This window comes from Ptychodera flava, chromosome 6 (assembly GCF_041260155.1).
Source record: "Ptychodera flava strain L36383 chromosome 6, AS_Pfla_20210202, whole genome shotgun sequence".
In the NCBI taxonomy this organism is placed as follows: Eukaryota; Metazoa; Hemichordata; class Enteropneusta; family Ptychoderidae; genus Ptychodera; species Ptychodera flava.
In genome coordinates this window covers 8,379,729-8,400,773 of record NC_091933.1, presented here as the reverse complement: position 1 = coordinate 8,400,773, position 21,045 = coordinate 8,379,729, and the positions used below count along the sequence as shown (strand labels likewise).

General features: G+C 36.6%; 2 protein-coding genes across 2 annotated transcripts in view; both read right to left on the bottom strand.

Moving 5' to 3' along the window:
- The window catches only part of LOC139134752 (cilia- and flagella-associated protein 54-like), a 41,236-nt gene extending 33,615 nt beyond the window's left edge, over window positions 1-7,621 (bottom strand). The window contains exons 1-6 of the mRNA XM_070701777.1: window positions 7,464-7,621; window positions 6,659-6,768; window positions 5,936-6,036; window positions 5,537-5,600; window positions 4,382-4,561; window positions 3,611-3,807 (exon numbers count right to left, since the gene is read on the bottom strand). Of these exons, the coding sequence (XP_070557878.1) occupies window positions 3,611-3,807; window positions 4,382-4,530 (346 nt within the window). The 5' untranslated portion in view covers window positions 4,531-4,561; window positions 5,537-5,600; window positions 5,936-6,036; window positions 6,659-6,768; window positions 7,464-7,621. The remainder of the gene's footprint in view (window positions 1-3,610; window positions 3,808-4,381; window positions 4,562-5,536; window positions 5,601-5,935; window positions 6,037-6,658; window positions 6,769-7,463) is intronic.
- A 2,772-nt stretch (window positions 7,622-10,393) lies between these two features.
- LOC139136033 (cilia- and flagella-associated protein 54-like) overlaps window positions 10,394-21,045 on the bottom strand; it is a 39,265-nt gene continuing 28,613 nt past the window's right edge. Inside the window, exons 24-31 of the mRNA XM_070703853.1 lie at window positions 19,376-19,593; window positions 17,262-17,455; window positions 16,284-16,517; window positions 13,509-13,729; window positions 12,885-13,138; window positions 12,365-12,520; window positions 11,002-11,277; window positions 10,394-10,576 (exon numbers count right to left, since the gene is read on the bottom strand). Coding sequence (XP_070559954.1) covers window positions 11,057-11,277; window positions 12,365-12,520; window positions 12,885-13,138; window positions 13,509-13,729; window positions 16,284-16,517; window positions 17,262-17,455; window positions 19,376-19,593 — 1,498 coding nt within the window. The 3' untranslated portion in view covers window positions 10,394-10,576; window positions 11,002-11,056. The remainder of the gene's footprint in view (window positions 10,577-11,001; window positions 11,278-12,364; window positions 12,521-12,884; window positions 13,139-13,508; window positions 13,730-16,283; window positions 16,518-17,261; window positions 17,456-19,375; window positions 19,594-21,045) is intronic.

Here is a 21,045-nt window from a genome sequence, read left to right as displayed (position 1 = left end):
TCAACTCTGCAAAAGTTGAAACATTGTCTAGCAGACGGTCAGACGAAGTCTAAACAACGCTACCATATATGTCCAAGCACTGTCCAAGTCTTATCACTTCAGGTGTACTAATTTAAGTTATTTTGACTACATCTGACCTTCTGCAAGACAATGTTTCAACTTTGGCAGAGTTGATTTCTCTGTGGTCTACTGGAATTACTGTTCAGCTGATAATTACACCTGACAGTGTTGGTAACACCTTCAAAGCAAACCACTGTACAACAGACTTGGTGAGAATCATGCTAAACAACTTGCTGATTTTCTCATCATTCCTTCCTGTGCTTTTTATTAATGTTATTTCACATGAGAAAACTGGGTTTCAGATAAATTTTCACTGTTCATACATTGAGCAAAATATTTCTATTGGAAAACAAAGGAGTTTACTGTATTGATAATGGAACTCAGGCCTGATACAACATATGTATAGGCAGCTCATCCGATAATTTAAAAAGAATTTTAAAACTGGATTCTAAAGTTTGATTGATAGGGTTATTCTTTACTTTCTGATCTTCTAAAAACTGATTGAAAACTTAATTCTCACTTTATCTAAAGCCAGCTGGTCAATGTATCTCTTTCCATTACTGTATGTCCCTCAAAACAGACTGTCTGGCATGAAAGGGAAAATTAGGAATAAGAAGTAGCTTAAACATTACACTTGTGAGACCTGCCTTGCAGTCTGCTCCCAATTTCCACTGATCTGTGTGGACACAAAACCATAGATACACCTTCTCTAAATACTGCAGAATGATTTCCAATCAGTGTAAAATTGCGAGAAGATAGGCAACAACGTCATCTGATGTGTATTTCATCAGGATAGCATAAACATTGGAATGTGGTGTGGCACTATCGGTATTTGTGGAAGTCGAGGGATCGTTTATTGCAACCAAATTCTACTCATGGTAGAAAGGAAGACAATTCACACATTTCACAGTGGACAACACAGTAAATTTCTGACAGTAAAACAGTTTATTTTCAAATATTGAAATAAAATCCGAGTTTTCATGTGCTATAAACTGATTGTGATATGGTCTAGTAAAATACAGTTTTAATGGGTCTGAGTGTGAAATCAATGGTGTTTCCCCGTGTAATTGGTCAACTACCTATATGTTCATTTATAAAGGGTTAGTACCTGACACCTCCTGAGTTCCAGGTGTTACTGTTTTGTCTTTGCCAAGACTAGAGCCACTGCCATGTTTTTCAGACACTTTAGTGATCCATCTTTGAAAGACTGGCTTCAAGAACAGGTCTTTTATCATGTTTTATTTATAACCAATGATTAAATGAGTCGGAAGCTCTGATGTCTAGTCTAGGCTATCAACACATGGGCACACATTTCAACATGTTTTCTTTATTGTTTGATGTAGGTTTCTCAGCTTTATTGATTGACTTTATGATGTCCATATTTTGGTTTGCTTTTTATGTTCAATGTTGATTTTATCAATTGGAAATAAAATGTCCGACTGTGTTGTTGGCAGTTGAAAGTTAATTGTAGAAATTATGATGAAATAAACGATCCTCTTTCCTAGTACAAAGTTTTATAAACACTGACTCTACATTAGCGGCACTGTAATCCAATGTAACAGTTTATGTTATCATAATGAAATGAACACCACACGGATCTATTTCTATCTTCTCCACGTGTTACAAATGATTCAAAATCTGTAGTATATGAAGGTTAGATTTGTGTTTCAATGCAAAGTGCATTTTTAAGGTTTGAAAAAGCAAGGTATCTTCGACTTAAGCTTTCACATGTAGCTTTCAAATATCATCTCCGGCTGGCAGTCACAGCTGGTAAACAAATGTCTGTTGTTTACCCAGGAATGGTGCGTGAGCTACCTATCTATAACTGTTAGCCTATAACTGTTAGCCCACGTTCCAGACTTCTCCCCCAATATTTTATCCATGTTTGTTTTGTCACATGATGTATCAAATAAAGTCTCCATAAAATATGGTGGCTTCCAATATTAGAATTGACTACGTGTACAAACTTTATCTAGGAGTTGTCTCACTGCATGGAAAATCCTCATTAAGATTACAAAATATTTTTATTAAAAATTTATGTTAAGGCCAGGAAGAATGATTAAATAGTTTCTCAGAATCCCCACTTCTACTTCAGCGGCAATAGCCAATTTGAATTTTGATTTTTTTTTGACATTGCAGCAAATAAAAGGCACTTAAAGTTTGTTGTGCATATTTAAAAAATGTTTTTCTTTTCTTCTGGGAGAATGTGAAAATACTTAGAATTTGTTCTGTCAAAAACTGCCTGTACATGTATTGCCTCTATTATGGCGGATAGTTAGTGAAATCTAGACTCCAAGTCATCAGTAACGATGTAACTTGTGGTAGATTTTATTGTTTTATTGGTTCATAAAAAATATTTTGTTTGCTGCCTTTGTAGGTTTGCCAAACTAAACTCTCACACCTTTCTGACTGGCACTAAATCCCTCTTTACTGTTATCAATAAAATGCATTCGAATATTAATAATAGTCTTTGTTTGCTTTCCCCAGCCCAACCCTAGAATTTGTGTGATATTTACATCTGAGCTGTATCAACATGGATTGCAGTAAGGCCTGACCACATTTTAATTATTTGCGGGCTATTGTGCCTTGCATGCCAGAAAACCTTTAATCATTTGAACTGAAAAAGAAATTATTATATTGACGAACTTGCTTTCCAGTGAAAATTATTATAGGTGGATTACACGATAAAAAATTACTATAAAGAGCCAAAACAAATTCATCAGTATATGCGTAAGCCATATTTAAAACACAGCTCTCTAAATACCTAGGCTAACAAAACAACAGTATTGGAAACAACTGGGCCTAAGCACACACCTAATGGTACTCCCAAAATGTGAAAAGGCCATCCTTCATGTAAGTCACATGAATGAAACAGTTTGACATTACATTCTGTGTAATTTTGATATCCGTTAAAAATGTGTCCTCTTGTTGAATATTTCCAATTCAAAGTTTCCTGGCGTCTTCCGTAAGTTCTTATTTTTGTGACATTAATAATTTTAGTCTGCATATTATGTTACTTCCATTAAGCCGTCTTATATTTGTGATGTATCTTTACTGATACCCAAATATTTTTACTTACAACATCATGTGATTTGAGAGGAGAGATTTTTACTTCAGGTTTAATGGTGACACGATGGCCGAGATATTGACCTGAATCAGGTATGTATGGGTAGCTTAACCTATATAAACTTGCTGTTTACACAAAGCAAAGGTTACACAGGTATTCCTAGTCTTTGCAACAGCTGTGAAGTGATCCATTTCAGCAGCAAGTGTTGAATGAAATAATACTTCAACGTTAAGTGCTCTATATATTGTATGGTGGGATACTGTGTGAACAGAAATCTATCCATTGCAATTAAGTAAACACAGCAAAGTGTAATGGATATAGATTGCATGCTGCCAGCTGTCAACAACTGGTTTTGACACATTAAAAGCATACAACATATACATATGTAGCGAGTGACAGATTCTTCTTTTTTAAAAGGATGTTCTGCCATCCACACAAATGGGTACAGCCTACACATAAAGTATTTCATATCCCTTGACTCACCGCCAATTTGTCCCATTCCTCTGATCTCTCCCATGAGTCCTTTCACCAAAGCTAGTCTGCAGTCAAGCCATAGCCTAGCATCTAGGCGTGAACGACTCTGGAAGTTCTGATACTGGTACTGACTGGACTTGTTAGGTTGGGTAATTGCCACCACGTCACGCTCCGGTCTGGTGCGGGCACCACGCATGGAAGATGGTCTAGAAAGGTTGACGGCAGATATAGGAATTTTTATAACAGACAAAATTTGATTTATCTGAAAAAGATTTGGCATTCAAGCCAGTGACTTTGAGAGAGATTTCAAGCATAAGATGAATACTTTGTACTTTCCAAAGTCTTGCACTTTCTTAGGTCTTCACTGCACTGATAGTTGACAAGAACATGTACAAGATGACAACTGTCCATCTTATATGTACATGTATTCACACAACATAGTACTTTTTCTTCATTGGCTGTACAAAATTGATGAGACTTAATTTGCATACAAGCAAACTATTACACTGTTGACTTTACTGTCGTATGTGATCGAAATCTTTTCCCCCTAAATGGTAATATTGTTAAAGAAGCACTTGTTTGCAAAGTTTTTTGGAAGTATAGACACATGTAAGAGCTACACTGTATACACTTCATTTTCCATCACCAAATGATTTTCATTTCTACATTTGCCATTGTTACAAATTTGACTTTACTCATGACAAGTCATCAAAATCAACTTGAAAGATTAAAACCTGACGTCAAGTACTGCTCTTTTGATCAGTAATATAAAATACTTACCTTCGCTTTGTAGGGGATTCCTTGTGCTCTTCAAACACCTTTGCATTTTGAATCAATTTCATGGCTGAGATGACAATATCAGCACTGGCCTTGGAGAGGTGGCGTTGTCTGGTAATGTTTGCTATCTCCAACTTACACAGCACCACCATTCAAGCTCTGACGCGGAAAGGTGTCCTCCGCCTGTGTGTAGCATTGTGAAAATCCACAGTTCAGATTGAATGCTGATGCATGTGTTTGGCTGCAGCAAGTTTTACTTGGTGTGCCCACGATCTAAAATTGCGGATATTCCCTACCTATGGTGCATTATATTGATGAAGATGTATTTCAAAGTTAAAGGGGCAGGTCTTTTTATCAAGTTTTACCTCTGAGCAGCTTGACGAAAAGTGCACAACTTTCAAGGGAGAGCAAAGGACTGATATATCACACAAGCTGTCAATGTCAACAACAACGAATGCGAGAACCAGGGATTGTGGACTGCCACTTTAACCCTTTGACTACTGCAAATTTCCCCCCCCAAATAAAAATGCAATATTTTACCAATTTTTGCGAACTTTTCTGTAAGTTTTTCATAATTTTGGACCAAATGGATATCAAATTTCATCTGCTACTGTCTTTTATCAAAATTTTGGCAAAAATCAGATAAAAATTGACTGTGGTATATTTTATAAAGGTGACAAAAATAGACTTTGGCACTCAAAGTGTTAAGATTATTAGTGATATCCAGTTTTTAGAATGTAAATGATGCAACAGAAATGTCATTTTTAATGCAAAAAATTAATCTTATGACAATGGATGAGGATCTGTGTTGCTGTTGGACTGATTTCAGACTATCTTCAAATACACAGCTTTAGTGTCTTCGTTGATGCCTTACCATGCAGTCACATGTTGTCTAAGTTTTGCTCACTTTACCTTTAATGTCATCATTGAGTTACTCTTCATTCCAAATTGATTAGCAAACTGATTGCTTACTATTTGCTACATACATTTTCTTTGCATTGTAATTGTGTGCAAGTTACAGTGAACAGTGAAGCCAGATTTGCTTGTTTCACATTTTGCTAATACAGTAAGATTTGATCATATATAGTGCAATTACTTTTCAGAAAGAGGAAATCTGAATGACTGGGAGAATTTTTAAGTAGCTTTCTGACAAATTACCTTGATCTGTGATTGTTTCACACAAACTAGTGAGTGACTGCTCTGCTGATCTCAGTAAAGTTCCCTGTCAAATGATAAAAAAAATCAACAGTTCAGGATAAATGACCTTTGACCTGTCTCATTTCAAGTCTTCCTCAAAAATCAGAGACTGTTTCATAGATTGTATACTCAACCAATAGTTGGGCTCCAATGAGAATTAGAGCCCATGACAAAAGTTTCAAGATTGCATCTCATGTACATCTTCATAAAACATTTCCGTCATAAAACCAAAACAACAAAAATAACCAAAATTGTAAAATGGTAAAAATTCACAGCATGTGTGAGCCACAACATTGAAGACTTACTACGGACTGGACAGAGAAACAAAGTTCAAATGGAATGGAGTCTTATCATACATACCTTGATTCTTTCAAGTGTTGGTGGTGTTTCTCCTCCAGTAAATACACGTATTGTCTCTTCTGTAACACTTGTACTGTCGTCAGAGCCTGCTGTGTCTGTTGCTGAATGAACATCAAGTGCATACGTTAGCAATTGACTCAATGGTGTATTTAAATATAATCCCCAAAGGTCAAGTTACACATACTTTCAACAGGGATTATGACAGATTTCATGATTTCATTTTAATTAAATCTGCATAAAGTTACACTTCTTTCGCAACCAACATACAACTGCGTGTCATGCTAAAAAGTGAAGCAAACCAATATGGTCTTGGGTTTAAATATTGCCAAGATTCATTCAATTTTATATTAGAGTGATTTTGACCAAAATACTCTGTGTTTATATGTGCAACGCCACCTTATAAAATCAATCAAAATCATTGGCTAATACCTGACCTGTGAGAAAGAATCAGTCAGAAGTTAGGAAGTTAAACAGCAAAACCTTTGCAATTTTGGCTGACCATATACATATACACGTATGGAATATCTAAATAATCATATACATTAAGCAACTCTGCAAATTATGTACTGTCCAGCTAGATACAGGTACTGCACATGGACAGGTAACGATTGCTACAGAACTTTGATATGCTAAGTATTCAAATTCTGCAATGCTCTCCTTGAGTGCTTTGAATTTTAAATTTAACGTTGTCAATATTGAATATCACAATCTACAGGTGCTTACCCAGTGCCTCATCCACAGTTTTGGGAACAGTTCTCTTCGAAGTAATGGAAGGCGGTGGTTTGTTGGATTTGAATGTACTGGTGCTCATCTTGCGCACAGGTTCTGGTGGACTAAACAAAATATTCAGACAGGACTAGCTAGAATTATTTCAAACTTTGAGCAAAAGTCACATGTACATGTACAGTGTATTAACCCTTTGCACCCTGACCCCCTGGTGACCTATGACATCATACGGACATTTTTTTCCGAGCCAGGTTCAAAGGGTTAAACAATACCAAAAAACGAAAAAAATAGTTTGTCATAATCATATTTTGCATCTACATAACAAATATCAAGTCTGTAAGTACTGTGGTTCTCAAAATATTTATCTGGATGGACATCCTCACAAACAGACGGACATACCGGTACATACATACAGACTGACACCAGATGCCAGGCGGATACCCATCCCAATAGCTGCTATAGACTATAGTCTATAGTACCTAAAAATAAATGCGTAGGTACTTAATGCCAATTTACTTTAAAGTTGATATTCTTCAGCCATTCAAATGATGGCTTGTTATAACTGAATTCTCGATATGAACATGTAGGTATGTCTTGTGCTAAAATGGCATGCTGTTCTAAATAAGCCATTGACTGTATTCAATGATCTTGATATGCCAATGTTAATAGCATTCATGTACATTCTAGTGTTATGTCATGCATTTCAGATATCCAGTGTCAATGATCATTGATCATTAATGATGTGTTCACCCTAAAAATTTCAAGTACAATCATTCTCATTGGTATATCACTAATCACATACGTTTCTTCCTCTTCTTCAAACTCTGGCATGACAGCTATGGTGTCAGCAATGGCTGTCAGGAGGTGAGATTGTACCAGTGAAAGATGACAGGTCAGATGGGCACCAAATAGGGTAGCAAGACCTGGTGACAGACGCTTCTCAAGCAGCATCTCCAATATCTGTACAAGGAAAAAGTATGGTATGTTTTATTCAAAATAGAATTCAGCCTTCAAATAAATGTACTTTTGAGATGCCTTATAAATGTACTTTTGAGTGCTTATTTTCCCATATTCTCTGAAAATTTTTTTTCGAGGATTTTTCAGTTTTCTGTAGAGTGCCTTGAAGTGAGCCCTAACACCTGTCATTCACAATTACTTGCAGTAATAAATCTGGTTTCTTTAAAACTTGTTCTCTAACACACTACTCTCATTTCATGGAGAAATTTGCACACTCAAAATATGCAGAATGACGGCTAACATCTCTGATTTCGGACCAGTTATATTTGCATCGTAGATTGTAGTGTATATGCATGTAATATCATGTTTAAATAAAGATTGCGTGTTTACTAGTACAGCGAAAAAACTAAAATGTTCTTACCTTGAGATTAAGGGTTCAAGCAATGGTTTACTGGTGTTGAACTGATGGGAAGTCTGCCAGAACAAATGTGGAAATCAGTGTTATAATGCATGGTTAGTGACTGTTTTGTGACGGTGACGCTCTTTGTCTCTCCTGTACACTACACTCAAAATTTACATGTGGCTCAATTTATGACGATACCGATGGAAAATGGACAAAGTTTTGGCCATGCGTTAAATATGAATGTTGCAACTGTTACATTGTGAGCATATCTATGTTTTATGATCAAAGTGTAGCTAGAAAGTGCTGACCTTATAAATATCACCATACATATATCTATAACATCAGTGGTTGGGATGCATATATCATGTGTTAGTAACTTAACCTTATCACCAGCAAGGTTTGACCAAAATAAATAGTTACCAATTGTAAGAGTGGACCTGTTTACAGGCAATTAGGGGTGAACACGTTAAAACACATATCACGCCTCTCAAGGCCCTCTTCCATAGATAAAAACATACTAGTGGTAGCAATAAGGATTTCACAGTAGCAAATAACCCTTTGAGTGTCATAATTTTTCCAACTAAAATTTTAGAGCAATATTTTACCAATTTTTATGATTTTTAGTAATTATTTTAAAAATTTTGGAGCAAATACATATCACCTTTCATTGGCTACAGCTTTCATCAAAATGTTTTGCAAAAATTAAAAAAAAATGTCTGGGGTAAATTTTATAAAGGTGACAAAAATTTACTTTGGCACTCAAGGGTTAAGCCTACCAATCACAAGTAAGTGGTATTTATTTGCAATGATCAAGTAAAATGAAACAGAGAGAGAACTGTAAAACTAACCATTCTTGATTCCACTTGTCTAAAGTTGCTGTCTGATGTCTGGGGAAGTCTTTCACCATGCAGCAAACGTAGCAATGTGGTGATAGCTTCACTGAAGAGTCCCAAGTCTGTTAGTATCTTGACCTACATAAAACCAGGTGACAAAACAGATTTGATACAATCTGAAGTACTCTATGCAGAAAGACCGTAGTTGTTTGTATATAAATGCACAAGCCCTCCATTCTTCGATGAAAATCAGTGATTGAAGATCATGCAGATCTTCTATGTTTGAAAAAGCTTAACAAGAAAATTATCTTACACCTACACTTTTTAAAATTAGATCTCTATGTGAAAAACATTTCTTAAGTTCCTCATTTTTCTGTTTATTTACAGAAGTACAATGAACTTGTACACAAGACAGTCATTATTTTTAGGACCTACCTTGAGGATTCGTCCATCTACAGCTCGCTGCAGATCTCTGCAGACAAATGTTGTGAAGTACTGGTACAGAGTCAACAAAGGTAAGACCTGACAATTAGGAATAAAAAGTGTTGATTAGGACTACTTTAATATACTCAAAATATACACCAAACACTGGTGAACCTGCAGAACACTGGGTCCGATTTTCCTCACAAAAATAATCAAAGTCTTTTTAAGGTGCCTTCCCATAGTAATGTGTACCAGTAATAAGAATGGGACCACTTGGCATACTGTTGATTTATAAACTTGTTCAGTGAGGGTCAATTCTCCTTCAGTCTTGACTAATTACACACTAAACGTCAGAAAAGCTGATGCAACATAGTGTGGATGCCCCATGTAAGTAATCCAGTCATCAACCTTTTAAATCAAAAATGAAAATGATGAAGAGATTGAGTCCATAAACTTGAAACATCTGAGGAAAATGTAAAAAAGTCCTTTACAATGTAATATGAATATTGTTCATCGATATAATATGATACAACATGACAAATCTTACCATCAAATTGTGTCTGCCTCGGGACAGTTCCTCCGTCACCCATCTGACACATGCTACCAGAGTTCTACCATCACAGCGGAATCTGTCTGACAAGAGATCTATGCCGGGCAGAAGGTACTGCACTTCACAGCCCTCGCCTACTTCATACAGGGCGTAATCTCTGTCTGCTGCAGGATGGGGCAGAGTGGTACGGAACAGTGCCTTGAACAACACAGCTGAAAGGAAACAGCTCTCCATTCGTAGACCTAGATCTGAAGTCAAAATATACCTGCAACACGAATATAACACAGTTGTTGTGTATTTGTGTGCTTATTTAATTTGCCACATGTAATTATGATTCCCATTTGTTTATGTGTTCCTAATATGTTATTTTGTGTTATCCAACAGTTTTAAGTTTTCAGCTCAAGTGATGAAATATGGCGATATATATAGACTTTCAGATTTCCATTATTTTTGTAAAATATTCCATTTGAATAAATGGTCAATATACTTGATTCTAGTTGGAGATAAACACAAGCATATGAAATGAAATGAAAGCATTCAATTTTAGTTTCAAAATGTGTCCTTACTGAGCAATCTTTGCTGTCAGTGTTCCAGCCAGTACACATCCCCACAGACCACATCTTTCCAACAGCTTTGCACTGTCATCTAGATCAGATGTATTCTTGGCAAGCAGCTCTCTCCAGGTGTGTATGGTGTCTGTTGTGTTCAGAATCAGATCCAATGCCTCTGCCCACCACTTGTATGCAGATCTACACATAAAAAGTGTCGATACAACACATTTCTTATAAGAATAGAGCTCGTGATAAATTTTGCCTAGTTTCTTTTTCAAGCATCAAAACTGTTGGACTTAGAACTTACTGTAAAACATCTCTTTTTAACTAGGCATTATTTTTAAGTGCATTTAGCTGTCTGTCAATTCTTAATTCATGATGCAGCTAATTTACACTTTTCCCTTGATTTACTATGGGTTATGCCATTTCCTTTACCTTTCAAGCCAAATTAAAATCCTGCTGGTTGCAATGAAAATCAGAAAACGCTAAAAAAGTACGCAGAGTATTCAATAGTATTGACCGGGAAATTCTGAGATGTACATGTACATGGGACAATATACTGTGAACAATTTAAACAGTTTCAACTCTGGATAGAAGTGACAAACAACATAGATGTACTCTACCTGATATTTCCAGAGTGATAATATATATTTCCAAGCTCATGCATGGCCTGTGAGGCTACCCACGATAGTTTCTGGCCTGCAGCATCTCTATGGTTTTGTCATAGGATTCTATGACCACGCCAAGTTGGGACTTAGGCAACGATGAACTCTGTACATCGGCGATTGTTTTGAATTCATCTTGCATCATATCAGATGGTACAGGTCCCTGTGGATTGCCGTCACTCTCGGCAAACTCCACATGACTATGGGTACTCATATGACCTGGGCTACTTGTTGCTGAAAGATATTGGTGACAAAAGCTGTGTCAAAAATAGCTGCTCCAGTACAATTCATGGTGAAATAAAAACAACGGTGTCTTGATATTAAAGCAACAGACACACGAGTTTCTGGCTTCATTATTCTCAAAAGTGGTTGACCTATTAGATGAAAGACTTCAACAGAAACAAAGGCCTGGCATATAGAAGTGAGTACCTTATCATTTTAACATTAAATGCCAGAAAAAACCATCCATGACTGTCATGGCAAACCTATGGCATAAGGTCTTTGAACACTGTCTTGATTTGACCTCTCTAGCTATGCAATGAAAAAGACAGACTGGCCTTACATGTACATGCAGAGTTAGTGAAAATATCTAAAATTAAATCTTGAAGTTCAAAAAAGACTACGATTGTTCAGTATATGATGGCTATCGGTTATTTTAAAGTGGAACTCAGTATGTATCTCATAACTGCTAAGAGTATCATGGAAAGTAAAGTAAGATAAAACGGACATCAGTTCTTAACTCGGATGATGACTTAGTTTCTCACACATGAATGACTGTTACAGTTCATTATATTACCATGCCCTGTCTGTCCCATTTTAATTGGTCGAGCTGAACCATGTGACCTACCACAAATACACAATAATGGTTTGCTTATGTGCCCATGAATATGAATAATATCATAAACATCGTACATGTAACTTTCCAGCTATAAGGTAAATAATTTGTACAAAGATTATAATCAATCACAAAATAAAACGGAACACTTTTGGGTCAAGTTTAGACACTTTTTTGAAAAAATTTCCTAATTTGCAAAATTTTTACAGCACGCACACTACTCACTGACAAGTTCTGGAGCCCTGTTATCGTTCGCGTGGGAAATTTTCATAAATTTTGACAGTTTTTGGGGTTCGTTGATAATATAATGGAAATAACAGACTCTGCGCAGACCATTAACGTTTATTTATGGGCGTGGGCTCGAGGAAAACCAAAATTAATAGGCTCGGCGAGCCTCGCCCATTAATTTTTGGCTTTCCTCTCGCCCTTGCCCATAAATAAACGTTAATGGTCAGCGTGTCGCCCTTTATTTCTATAATAACTTACTGTTTTGTTGTCCAGCCAGGTATAACACCATGAGCTTTCTACTGTGTTGTAATGCCCTTGCCACATAGTGAGACACATCCAATGCGTCCCTCAGTGTGGTCAAACTGTCTGTCACGTCCAAGGGTACACATACCAATTTGTATGCATCAGCTGGGCCTGAAATTCACGAGTATTTTTGACAGAGTTAAAAAACTGTTCTTTACAACTTATATATTATTTCAATTGCTCCTTGTTTATTTGTATCATCTCCTATGTGTATTTTGACATCTTACTTTGTGAACCCAAATGCACATATCATTTTTCTCTGCCATGAAGTATAGATTCTATGATGGGTAGGGTGACCATTTGTCCCTAGTATTCTTGCATATGGTTCACAGCTATGTGAACATTGGGTTTGCATTCTCTAGTCTAAAAAGAACCAATTTTGGCAAATTTGCAAAATGGAATATATATACCAATTTGTCATCACATTGTTGGAAATAGTCTGACCACTGATCAACATTTATCTCATCCAACTTACCTAAGTACACATCATGACCCTCTGGATCGATGTGTCCGCCCGGATCAATGGGTTTATAGTTGCCAGGATCAGCTTCAACTCTCAGAGTCACATCTTGGTAGTTGTGCGCTGTGATTGGAATACCGCCGGCCTGTTCGGAAGCCCTCTTGAAATGTGGCTGAGCTGGGGGAGGTCCTCCGTAGGCATCCACTCGGCTGATCAGTTTTCTCTGTGCCTGTACAAGCAATGGGCTTACTTGTTGTGCATATCTGTCACTGAAAAGATACCAGACAGGTAAATTAATGAAGGAAATGACAGTGTGTGTGAACGTTTCACATGTTTTTCTCTGGTATATGTTTATCATCATGCTCAAAATTTATGAATAAATGTATGACACTATTTGTCACTTAATATTTGGAATGGAACAATAGGTCAATGCATCAAAAAAGATTAGAGTTGATTTTCCCCCAATTCAAAGTGCCTCATTGATCAGAGATATGACCTAATTTTTTTTGAAATCATACAAGCCACATATTGGGATTATATTCAGATGTGTGTCTCTTTGAAAAAAGTTGAGTCATCACTCTTTCTTTGGCTTGATTTGATTTCCACATACTCCACTGTTATTTGTACACATTGACTTACTGTGTGGTTACGTTGAATCTCATGGCAATCTCGGCTACCTTCTCCCATCTTTGTTCATAGTACAGTATCTCTATAGCTCTCATCACCATGCGTCTGATCCAGCGTGCATCAATTGTCGTTATGTCGTCTAGGGGCTCTTCAAACTTCAGACTGGCACCTCCTTTCTCATCAACTACGGATCCCATCCAAGTGTTCACTTTCACGGCGGGTTTCTTCCTCTTCTGAAGAAAAAGCAAAAAAAAAAATATGTGAGTAAAGCTCAATGAATTAAAATTTACAAGTAGAAATGTGAATTCAGCACATTGCCACATACAATGTATGGCGGCTTGGAATGGACAAAACTTCATCTTTAGCTCTGATATCCCTTATGGGATTCCAATTGAAAATTGGATTATTTGGTTGTACACAATTACACAAAGTAAAATTAAATGATACCACACGCTGTCAGTTGGATTCAAGTATCATGCAATAAAATGTCTTTAAGCAGTACAGTGTATCTGACATTGTAACTTGTAGGTTGTACTCTATGTGGGCTAGCCATGTTCTTTCATTCTGTATTGGTATGTCTCTAAGCGGGATGAAGTTATGTGTTTACAAATGTTCTCTGGAAGTTAAATAAAAATACCGTCAATGACGCTGTACCTTCTCTAATGTGTGGCCAGGTCAGGTAATTGGTTGTTGGCATGGAGTTGTTGGTAAATACAGTAGTTGATGATGTAGGGGCATGAGGTGGGATATGGACCCAAAGAACCCAAAAGATGATTAAATACATCAATCAAAAAATTCTAAGCTACAGTATAAACTGCCTAAAGATAGTTCAATGTGGAAAAAAGTTAAACAATTCAGAAATAAGAATTAACAGTCCAAAATAGTAATGACGCACTTCCTTACTGACCTGAGTGCATGTGAAATACACAACCTGGCATCTGTAAATTAAATGTATACCAAGTGATCATTTCCAGTCACTTTTAACTGTTTTTAATGGATTTTCCAAAGAGTCCTGTGGAAATGATGAAAAACGCCTATCTGGTCTTGTGTTTGTATAACCTCATGGCTGATAATTGTCATAGTATTGAAAAAAAATTGAAAGTGAAGAAATTACTGTTTTTAATAGGCATATTTTCCTTGAAATACATGACCGTGTAAAGAATATATGTTAAAAGTGTTTAAGAGTAAATTTCTTTTCAAAAAATAATTTAATTTGTGACCAAGGATTTTATTCTTTGAGTTTACAAATTCAAACATTGCAATTTGTTCAATCATCTTGTGCAGTGCAAAATTTATAAAATGACTGAAAAACAAAAAAATTGGCAGAATTACAGTCTTTGTGATGTAAAATTATGGGTTGACATCACGATAACTGTTAATCTGTTTGAAGTACTAATATACTATAATTTAAAAAAGAAAATTCATGCGGAAACGGTAAAATATATTGTCAGCAATGTAGTGTTAATTTTGACTTTACATCAAATATGCCTTTGCTGGATACCAAATATATACCTGGCGAAATATCAGCCATGTTCAGCAAATCCACACAACAGCATTGATCCTTTTCTAATTTGATTTGATTTGCTTATGTTATCCTTGTATGACAGTCAGTACAATATGGAACTTGAACACAACACAGTGAATAAGTATGCTGTAAATGAAATGGTGTGGCTGCATCCACATGCAGCAATAGGAGTGCCTTTGTCTCTCACCCCTCATTTCCAACCTGTCCCATCCCTGAAAAAATAGTTTGGTCTTATATTTATAATGTTAATAATTTCTGTATTTGTTAAAATGTGCGTATCTCAAAAACTTTTGATCATAAACATTTTCATTGTTTTTTATAGCTGACCAATCAGTTAACCTGTTTATTTTGAATATTTGCACATTTTTCCTCAGTATTTGACATTTTCTGAATACCTTCTTATTCAGTTTGTCATTTTCTAAAAGTTTAAATGCTCCATTGTGTGGTCAAGCTTTCCACAAGCATCAAATGTGGTACTTCATATACGAGGGTCTGCCTCTAGAGGGCGGGCATCATGAACACTCCTGTGTTTGTTGGTTAATTCCTCCACGTAAACTTCTGATTGTACTGTAAACATTGAACATGGCCGACGTCCGATTTTCCTGTCTAAAACTTTCACTCATTTTCGTTCATATGACTCTGAAACTCCAGGAAACGATTAGGAAGAAAGGGTTATCTTGAAATATTGAGGTACTCGCCGATATTTTGCAAAATTAAATGAGAAAAAATGCAAGGAAAATGCCGACAGGCTTACACAATGACAGTTTTCAGACTCGGAGGCATTTGATCATCTGCAGATTATGCAACAGGCCCAGATCACGTGAGGCCATGAGGGGATATCCACGCAACTCAGTACCAAACACTAGCGCTCACAGAGTGAGCAAACACAAAGTGAGTACCCCTAACGTCAGCTCAGTAGTCTGTAATAGATTGTAGTCAACTAAGAAACCTTGGAGAAAGGCTTAACACTGTGGCTATGCCGCTAAGTCCCTTTTGATTTTTGTCATAGCTCAAAATCGTTCTCCCACACCTCAACCTGAGCCATGAACACCCCCACCAGTTTATGATATGACCCATCACAATGGCATGACGTCAACGGATCTTGACAGACGGAAGTCTTGACAGACGGAAGTTCTTGACAGCAGCATATTGGTTTTCACTCTAATACCTTCTCTGTCTATAAATAGACACGAGAAGGTAAATAATAAAATACAAGGTATCCTTGAGTAAAAATTATCGAGATACAGCATTGGTCTTCCCACCTTTGCTCTTTTCTCTTCTTCATTCTGAAGGAAAACCATCATATCCAGCAGACAATCAGCGGCTATGTAGAATGGATGCCAGACTATCTGCCTGAGCTGATCCGTGGTGACAACGCCAGATCCACTGCCTGGACTACTGGCAAATGCACGCAGTAGTGCTGTGTGTGCACAGTTCCACAGAGAACGACATGCATTCTGGAGCAGCGTCCATTGACGTCCACGGTGTGCAAGAACCTGGTTGAGATTGAAAATAAATGAATGTTCACAGGGGTAATTATCATGAGTTTTGGAGGTTTTTATGGGCTGCACAATTTTCTTGAAGATGAAATTCTCTAAAGTTTATTTTCTGTATATCATATCAAATGTTTTTGTAAGTAAACACTAAAGTTTATTTTCTGTATATCATATCAAATGTTTTTGTAAGTAAACACTAAATAGGCTTGCATTAAATGTGGCTTACAGTTTGCATTTTGCAAAGACGTACAATCTTATCAATCATTTGTTTGAAACAACAAAATTCTAGACAAAAGCATAAAAATCATCTTTTTTACATCATAATATCTTGACTTAATTCAAAACAATAAATAAATCATATTTCAAAAGAAACTTCAGCTTGTAATCTATAAGTTATGGAATGATTTAGGAAATCGGAGAAACTGCCTTTTTAAAAAAATGTGCACCACTGGTAAAATAACAGCTGCCATTATTGCGCATTAGGCACTGATTTGGGTAAGATTTGAATAGACAGGTGAATAGTTTAGAAACTTTGGCTCCATTTCTATCATACCATGATAAAATTTCATTAAAAAACAATAAGGACAACCAAGGTTACATGATTGAACGGCCCGGGTGAAATTTCCATAGATTCCCCAAAAATATTGCTATGTCATGTCTGTTACGGTGACCATATTGACAGTAGCAGACTACAGCTGCCTGTGAACAACATGTGTCACTACTGACAAATTCTATAAGGCTTACCACAGCTTTCTGGAAGAAGTCAAAGGTCTTCTGAAGTTCTTGCATTGCAGTCTTGACAGAGATTGACTCAAATTCCGATGCGGCATGGGTTGCAGTTTTAGCACCCTTCTCCACACTATCGTCCGATCGATATGTTCTTGGGGTGTCATCATCTTTATCCTCTGGAGGAGGAGGGATAGGTGGAGGGGCATTTCCTGCAGAAACAGTCAAATAAACACCCATTACCAGTGGATTTATTTAAAGGCACATGGGAACTAAATGTATGTGGATACAAAGGACAGTCTCCTTCAATGATTTCAGGGCTGTTACCCAGTGGACATTTTACCCATTGGGCACATACCCTAACCATATCTCTCAACCCTAGTCCTATCTGTAGGAATATCCAGGTGGTACATTTCCATGGTATTACTGTCTTGATACTGCTTGAACTCTGATGGATCAAATCTTGGCTTACATGCACATGTAAAAAAATTACACAAATATTACTTTGTGACTTCTGATGTTAAGATGGAGACCATGGCAATCACATGTAAAGGGCCGTATTACCACAAGATGCACATGAAATTCACATGTGCAAAGTACATGATACATGTGACTTTGTGCCGACAGTTACACTGTCATGTACATGTACCTCTACATTTGTTTATGTACCCCCATGTGTCCATCACAGTGATAAAATGTAATTTAATTAGCCCCTACTGTGAAAGATACATATTTTTCTACCTGTACACCGAAACACTAATTGGGAACACAACTCATTGGTTGTCACCAAGAATCTAATGCATGATTTATATACTAGGTAAAATTGAAAACACATATCTTTTTCTTTATTGAAATCCCAAAGTTTGATGGAAAAACCAGTATCAATGTTCTTTATGCCTGTAATAGTTTGTTTGTCAGCTCTATCTTAAAAATAAACTTGATTAAAGTTTCAAAGGAAAGCAAAGGGCTAATACCTATGGTCAATGTTCATTGGTAGACCATGCCTCGAAAATGAAAGACTTAATAATAACTTTTGCTAAAACTTCCCACAACTAAACTTTCAACACTTCTCTTTCTAAATCAAGAATAAAAGTCAGGGTGACCATACAAATTTTTGTACCAGAAAAACAAATTACCCTACATTTAATATCATCTGAAATTCAAATTTGCCATAATCCCTATGTTTACTCTATAGGAAAGATATAATTTTTGATTTTCACAAAAATAAGCCGGTGAAACTATTGACTCAGAGTTTATTTACTCCATGATCTTCAAAACGAGCCCGCACAAGTCATAGACCAAAAATTACTTTAAAAAGTTTTTAATGTATTTAATTGCGTATTCTACCTTAAAGGGAAACAGTTGTCGGAACTATGCCTATGCGAGTTTCTTGTTTACAAACAATGTATTTCGTCCATGATATCTAGATGCACCTCATCGTCATAGCTACAACATTTAAATTATACACATTATCACAGATGACGCAGATTATGACAGATAACATGTTTTAACTTTCATCAATCACCATCGTACCTTGGATACAGTGTTTATACATTGGTTGTATGGGTCCCATACAACCTTTGAGCGCAGTTCCAATGACTGTATCCCGTTAACAAGAAGAATGGATGTGAAAAACACAGATTGACAACAACTGTACCTCTAGGACTCTGAATCAGCCCTGAGTGGGCTTACAGTAAAAAAGCAACAAATCATTTGTATGTGGAATCAATGTACTTAACAGGCGATACATTAGCATTTCATCAAGATTTTGAAGAGATACATGGAGATAAGTGCATCAATTGAATTTATTTGACAAATTGTCTGTTATTGAAATCCTCCGCCGTATCCATGTAGATTCTGTAATTTATCATGTTGGGAACAGACTGTATGCCTTGGTTGTGTTATCCGATTAGTCACAGCTGATTGAGAAGAATCTCTGCCATCTATCTGATGGTGATGACGATGATCATACTGGTTTTCCTTGTGTCCAACAGAACTGACTACAATGTGTGAATGAGTGTGTTTCCACAGATTGTTAGGTTGGTGATTTATAATAACTGAAAGTCAACATCAATGTGTTGTACGTTGCAACAATGTGACACAAATACAGATGGTAGGTGTATTTGACTCACCAATAGCAGCAGCTGCGGCTATGTCAATAGCCGTACTGTAGCCAGCCTTCTCAGATTCGATGAATTCCATTTGTTGAAGGGGGTCAACCACAAGATCCGAATGTGTTGGAGGTCTGTAATCTCCCCTCGTGGCCTGTCGCGAGGGGCCACCCTCCCATCCAACAACCAGTGTACCAGCTGTTTCAAAGGTGAACCACTCATGGTCTAGGTAAGAGGATCTGAGAGAGAGGAATGGAGACGCTTTAATTAACGCCTACAACCAATGTATCAGAACAAAAAGAGCAAAATACACAGTCTGGAAGTCATGCACATGTTTAAAAAGGTTTGATAATAATGGGGACAAGTAAACCTGGCCTACAAAGAAGGCCTGATGTTTTGTGTTTTGTCATACTTTCAACCATGGTCCCCCCCACCATGTTTTAACATAGATACAGCCAAGCAGATTTAATATTTAGAAGCTAAGCCGTACTTTTTGAACACATTGCAAAGAAGGCTTAATTTTGGTTTGTCTCATATTTCATATGGATATTGCAAAGAAGGCTTGATATTTAGTTTGTCACACATTTAATATAATTGGTTTATTTACCCGATTTGAAGAAAAAAAAAGTCAATTACATGACACATGAACTCGAGAGGGAGAAAATAACAAAGCAGAGGGTAAATTGGGAGTCAGGAAATAGCTTACAGCTAGTCTACCCCAAACCCCGTCATGGTGGCTTGTCTGAAAAAACAGAGTTAGCAAAGGGGGCTCACGATAACAATAACAAATAGTTCTTTAAGTAAATAAAAGAAAAGTGCTGAATAATTACAATATCGTAGAAGATCACTAAATTACTACATGGCAAAAGTGAAATCTGTTACTGATTGATCAAATATTGTCTAAAAGTGTGTTTGAAGTTATGTAGAGAGTTTGTGGACTTTATATGGAAAGGTATGTCATTCCAACTCTTGCTCCAGAAAAAGAAACAGCAAACTGGCCTGAATTTGTCATTGCATGATATGGACGTAGGTTTTGAAGTTGACAATTTCTAGTATTATAGTCATGACAACTGACACTGAAGTAATCTGATAATGTATGTGGTGAATGCTTGTGAATCAAGCTGTAAACGAAGGTACCCAGAAGGAATTTAGGAGTTTAAAAACACTCGAGAATATTAAGTTGAGTGAAACAAGGAGCTGAGTGGTCTGTGGTTGATTTGAACATCATTGTGCGAACAATCATTTTCTGGGCTGCTAAGATATTTCACACAAATTAAGCAAAGAAGACTTGTAGATGTTTTGTCTCATATTTCCTATAGACATAGCAAAGAAGGCTTGATATTTAGAGGTTTTGTCACACATTTCATACAGATATTGCAAATAATAAGGCTTGATATTTAGACTTTGTAGACAGATCTTCATTGTTGCAAACCAAACTAAGATATTTTGGGGCTATCGACAATAAAAGCTTACACACAACCTACATAATTTCTTCATTTGCCTAAAAGAGGATAAGAGCTCACTTCAAGTTGTATTAGTGATTCTCCAGTCAGATCACATGATAATATTGGAGAAGGACTGTAGGGCCAGAGAGTGACTAAAAATTAGTTGCATGATAGATGAATTAACAGTGGAACACCGCATCATGATTCTATCTTGGATTAAAACTGAGCTGGTGTACATCTGAGCTG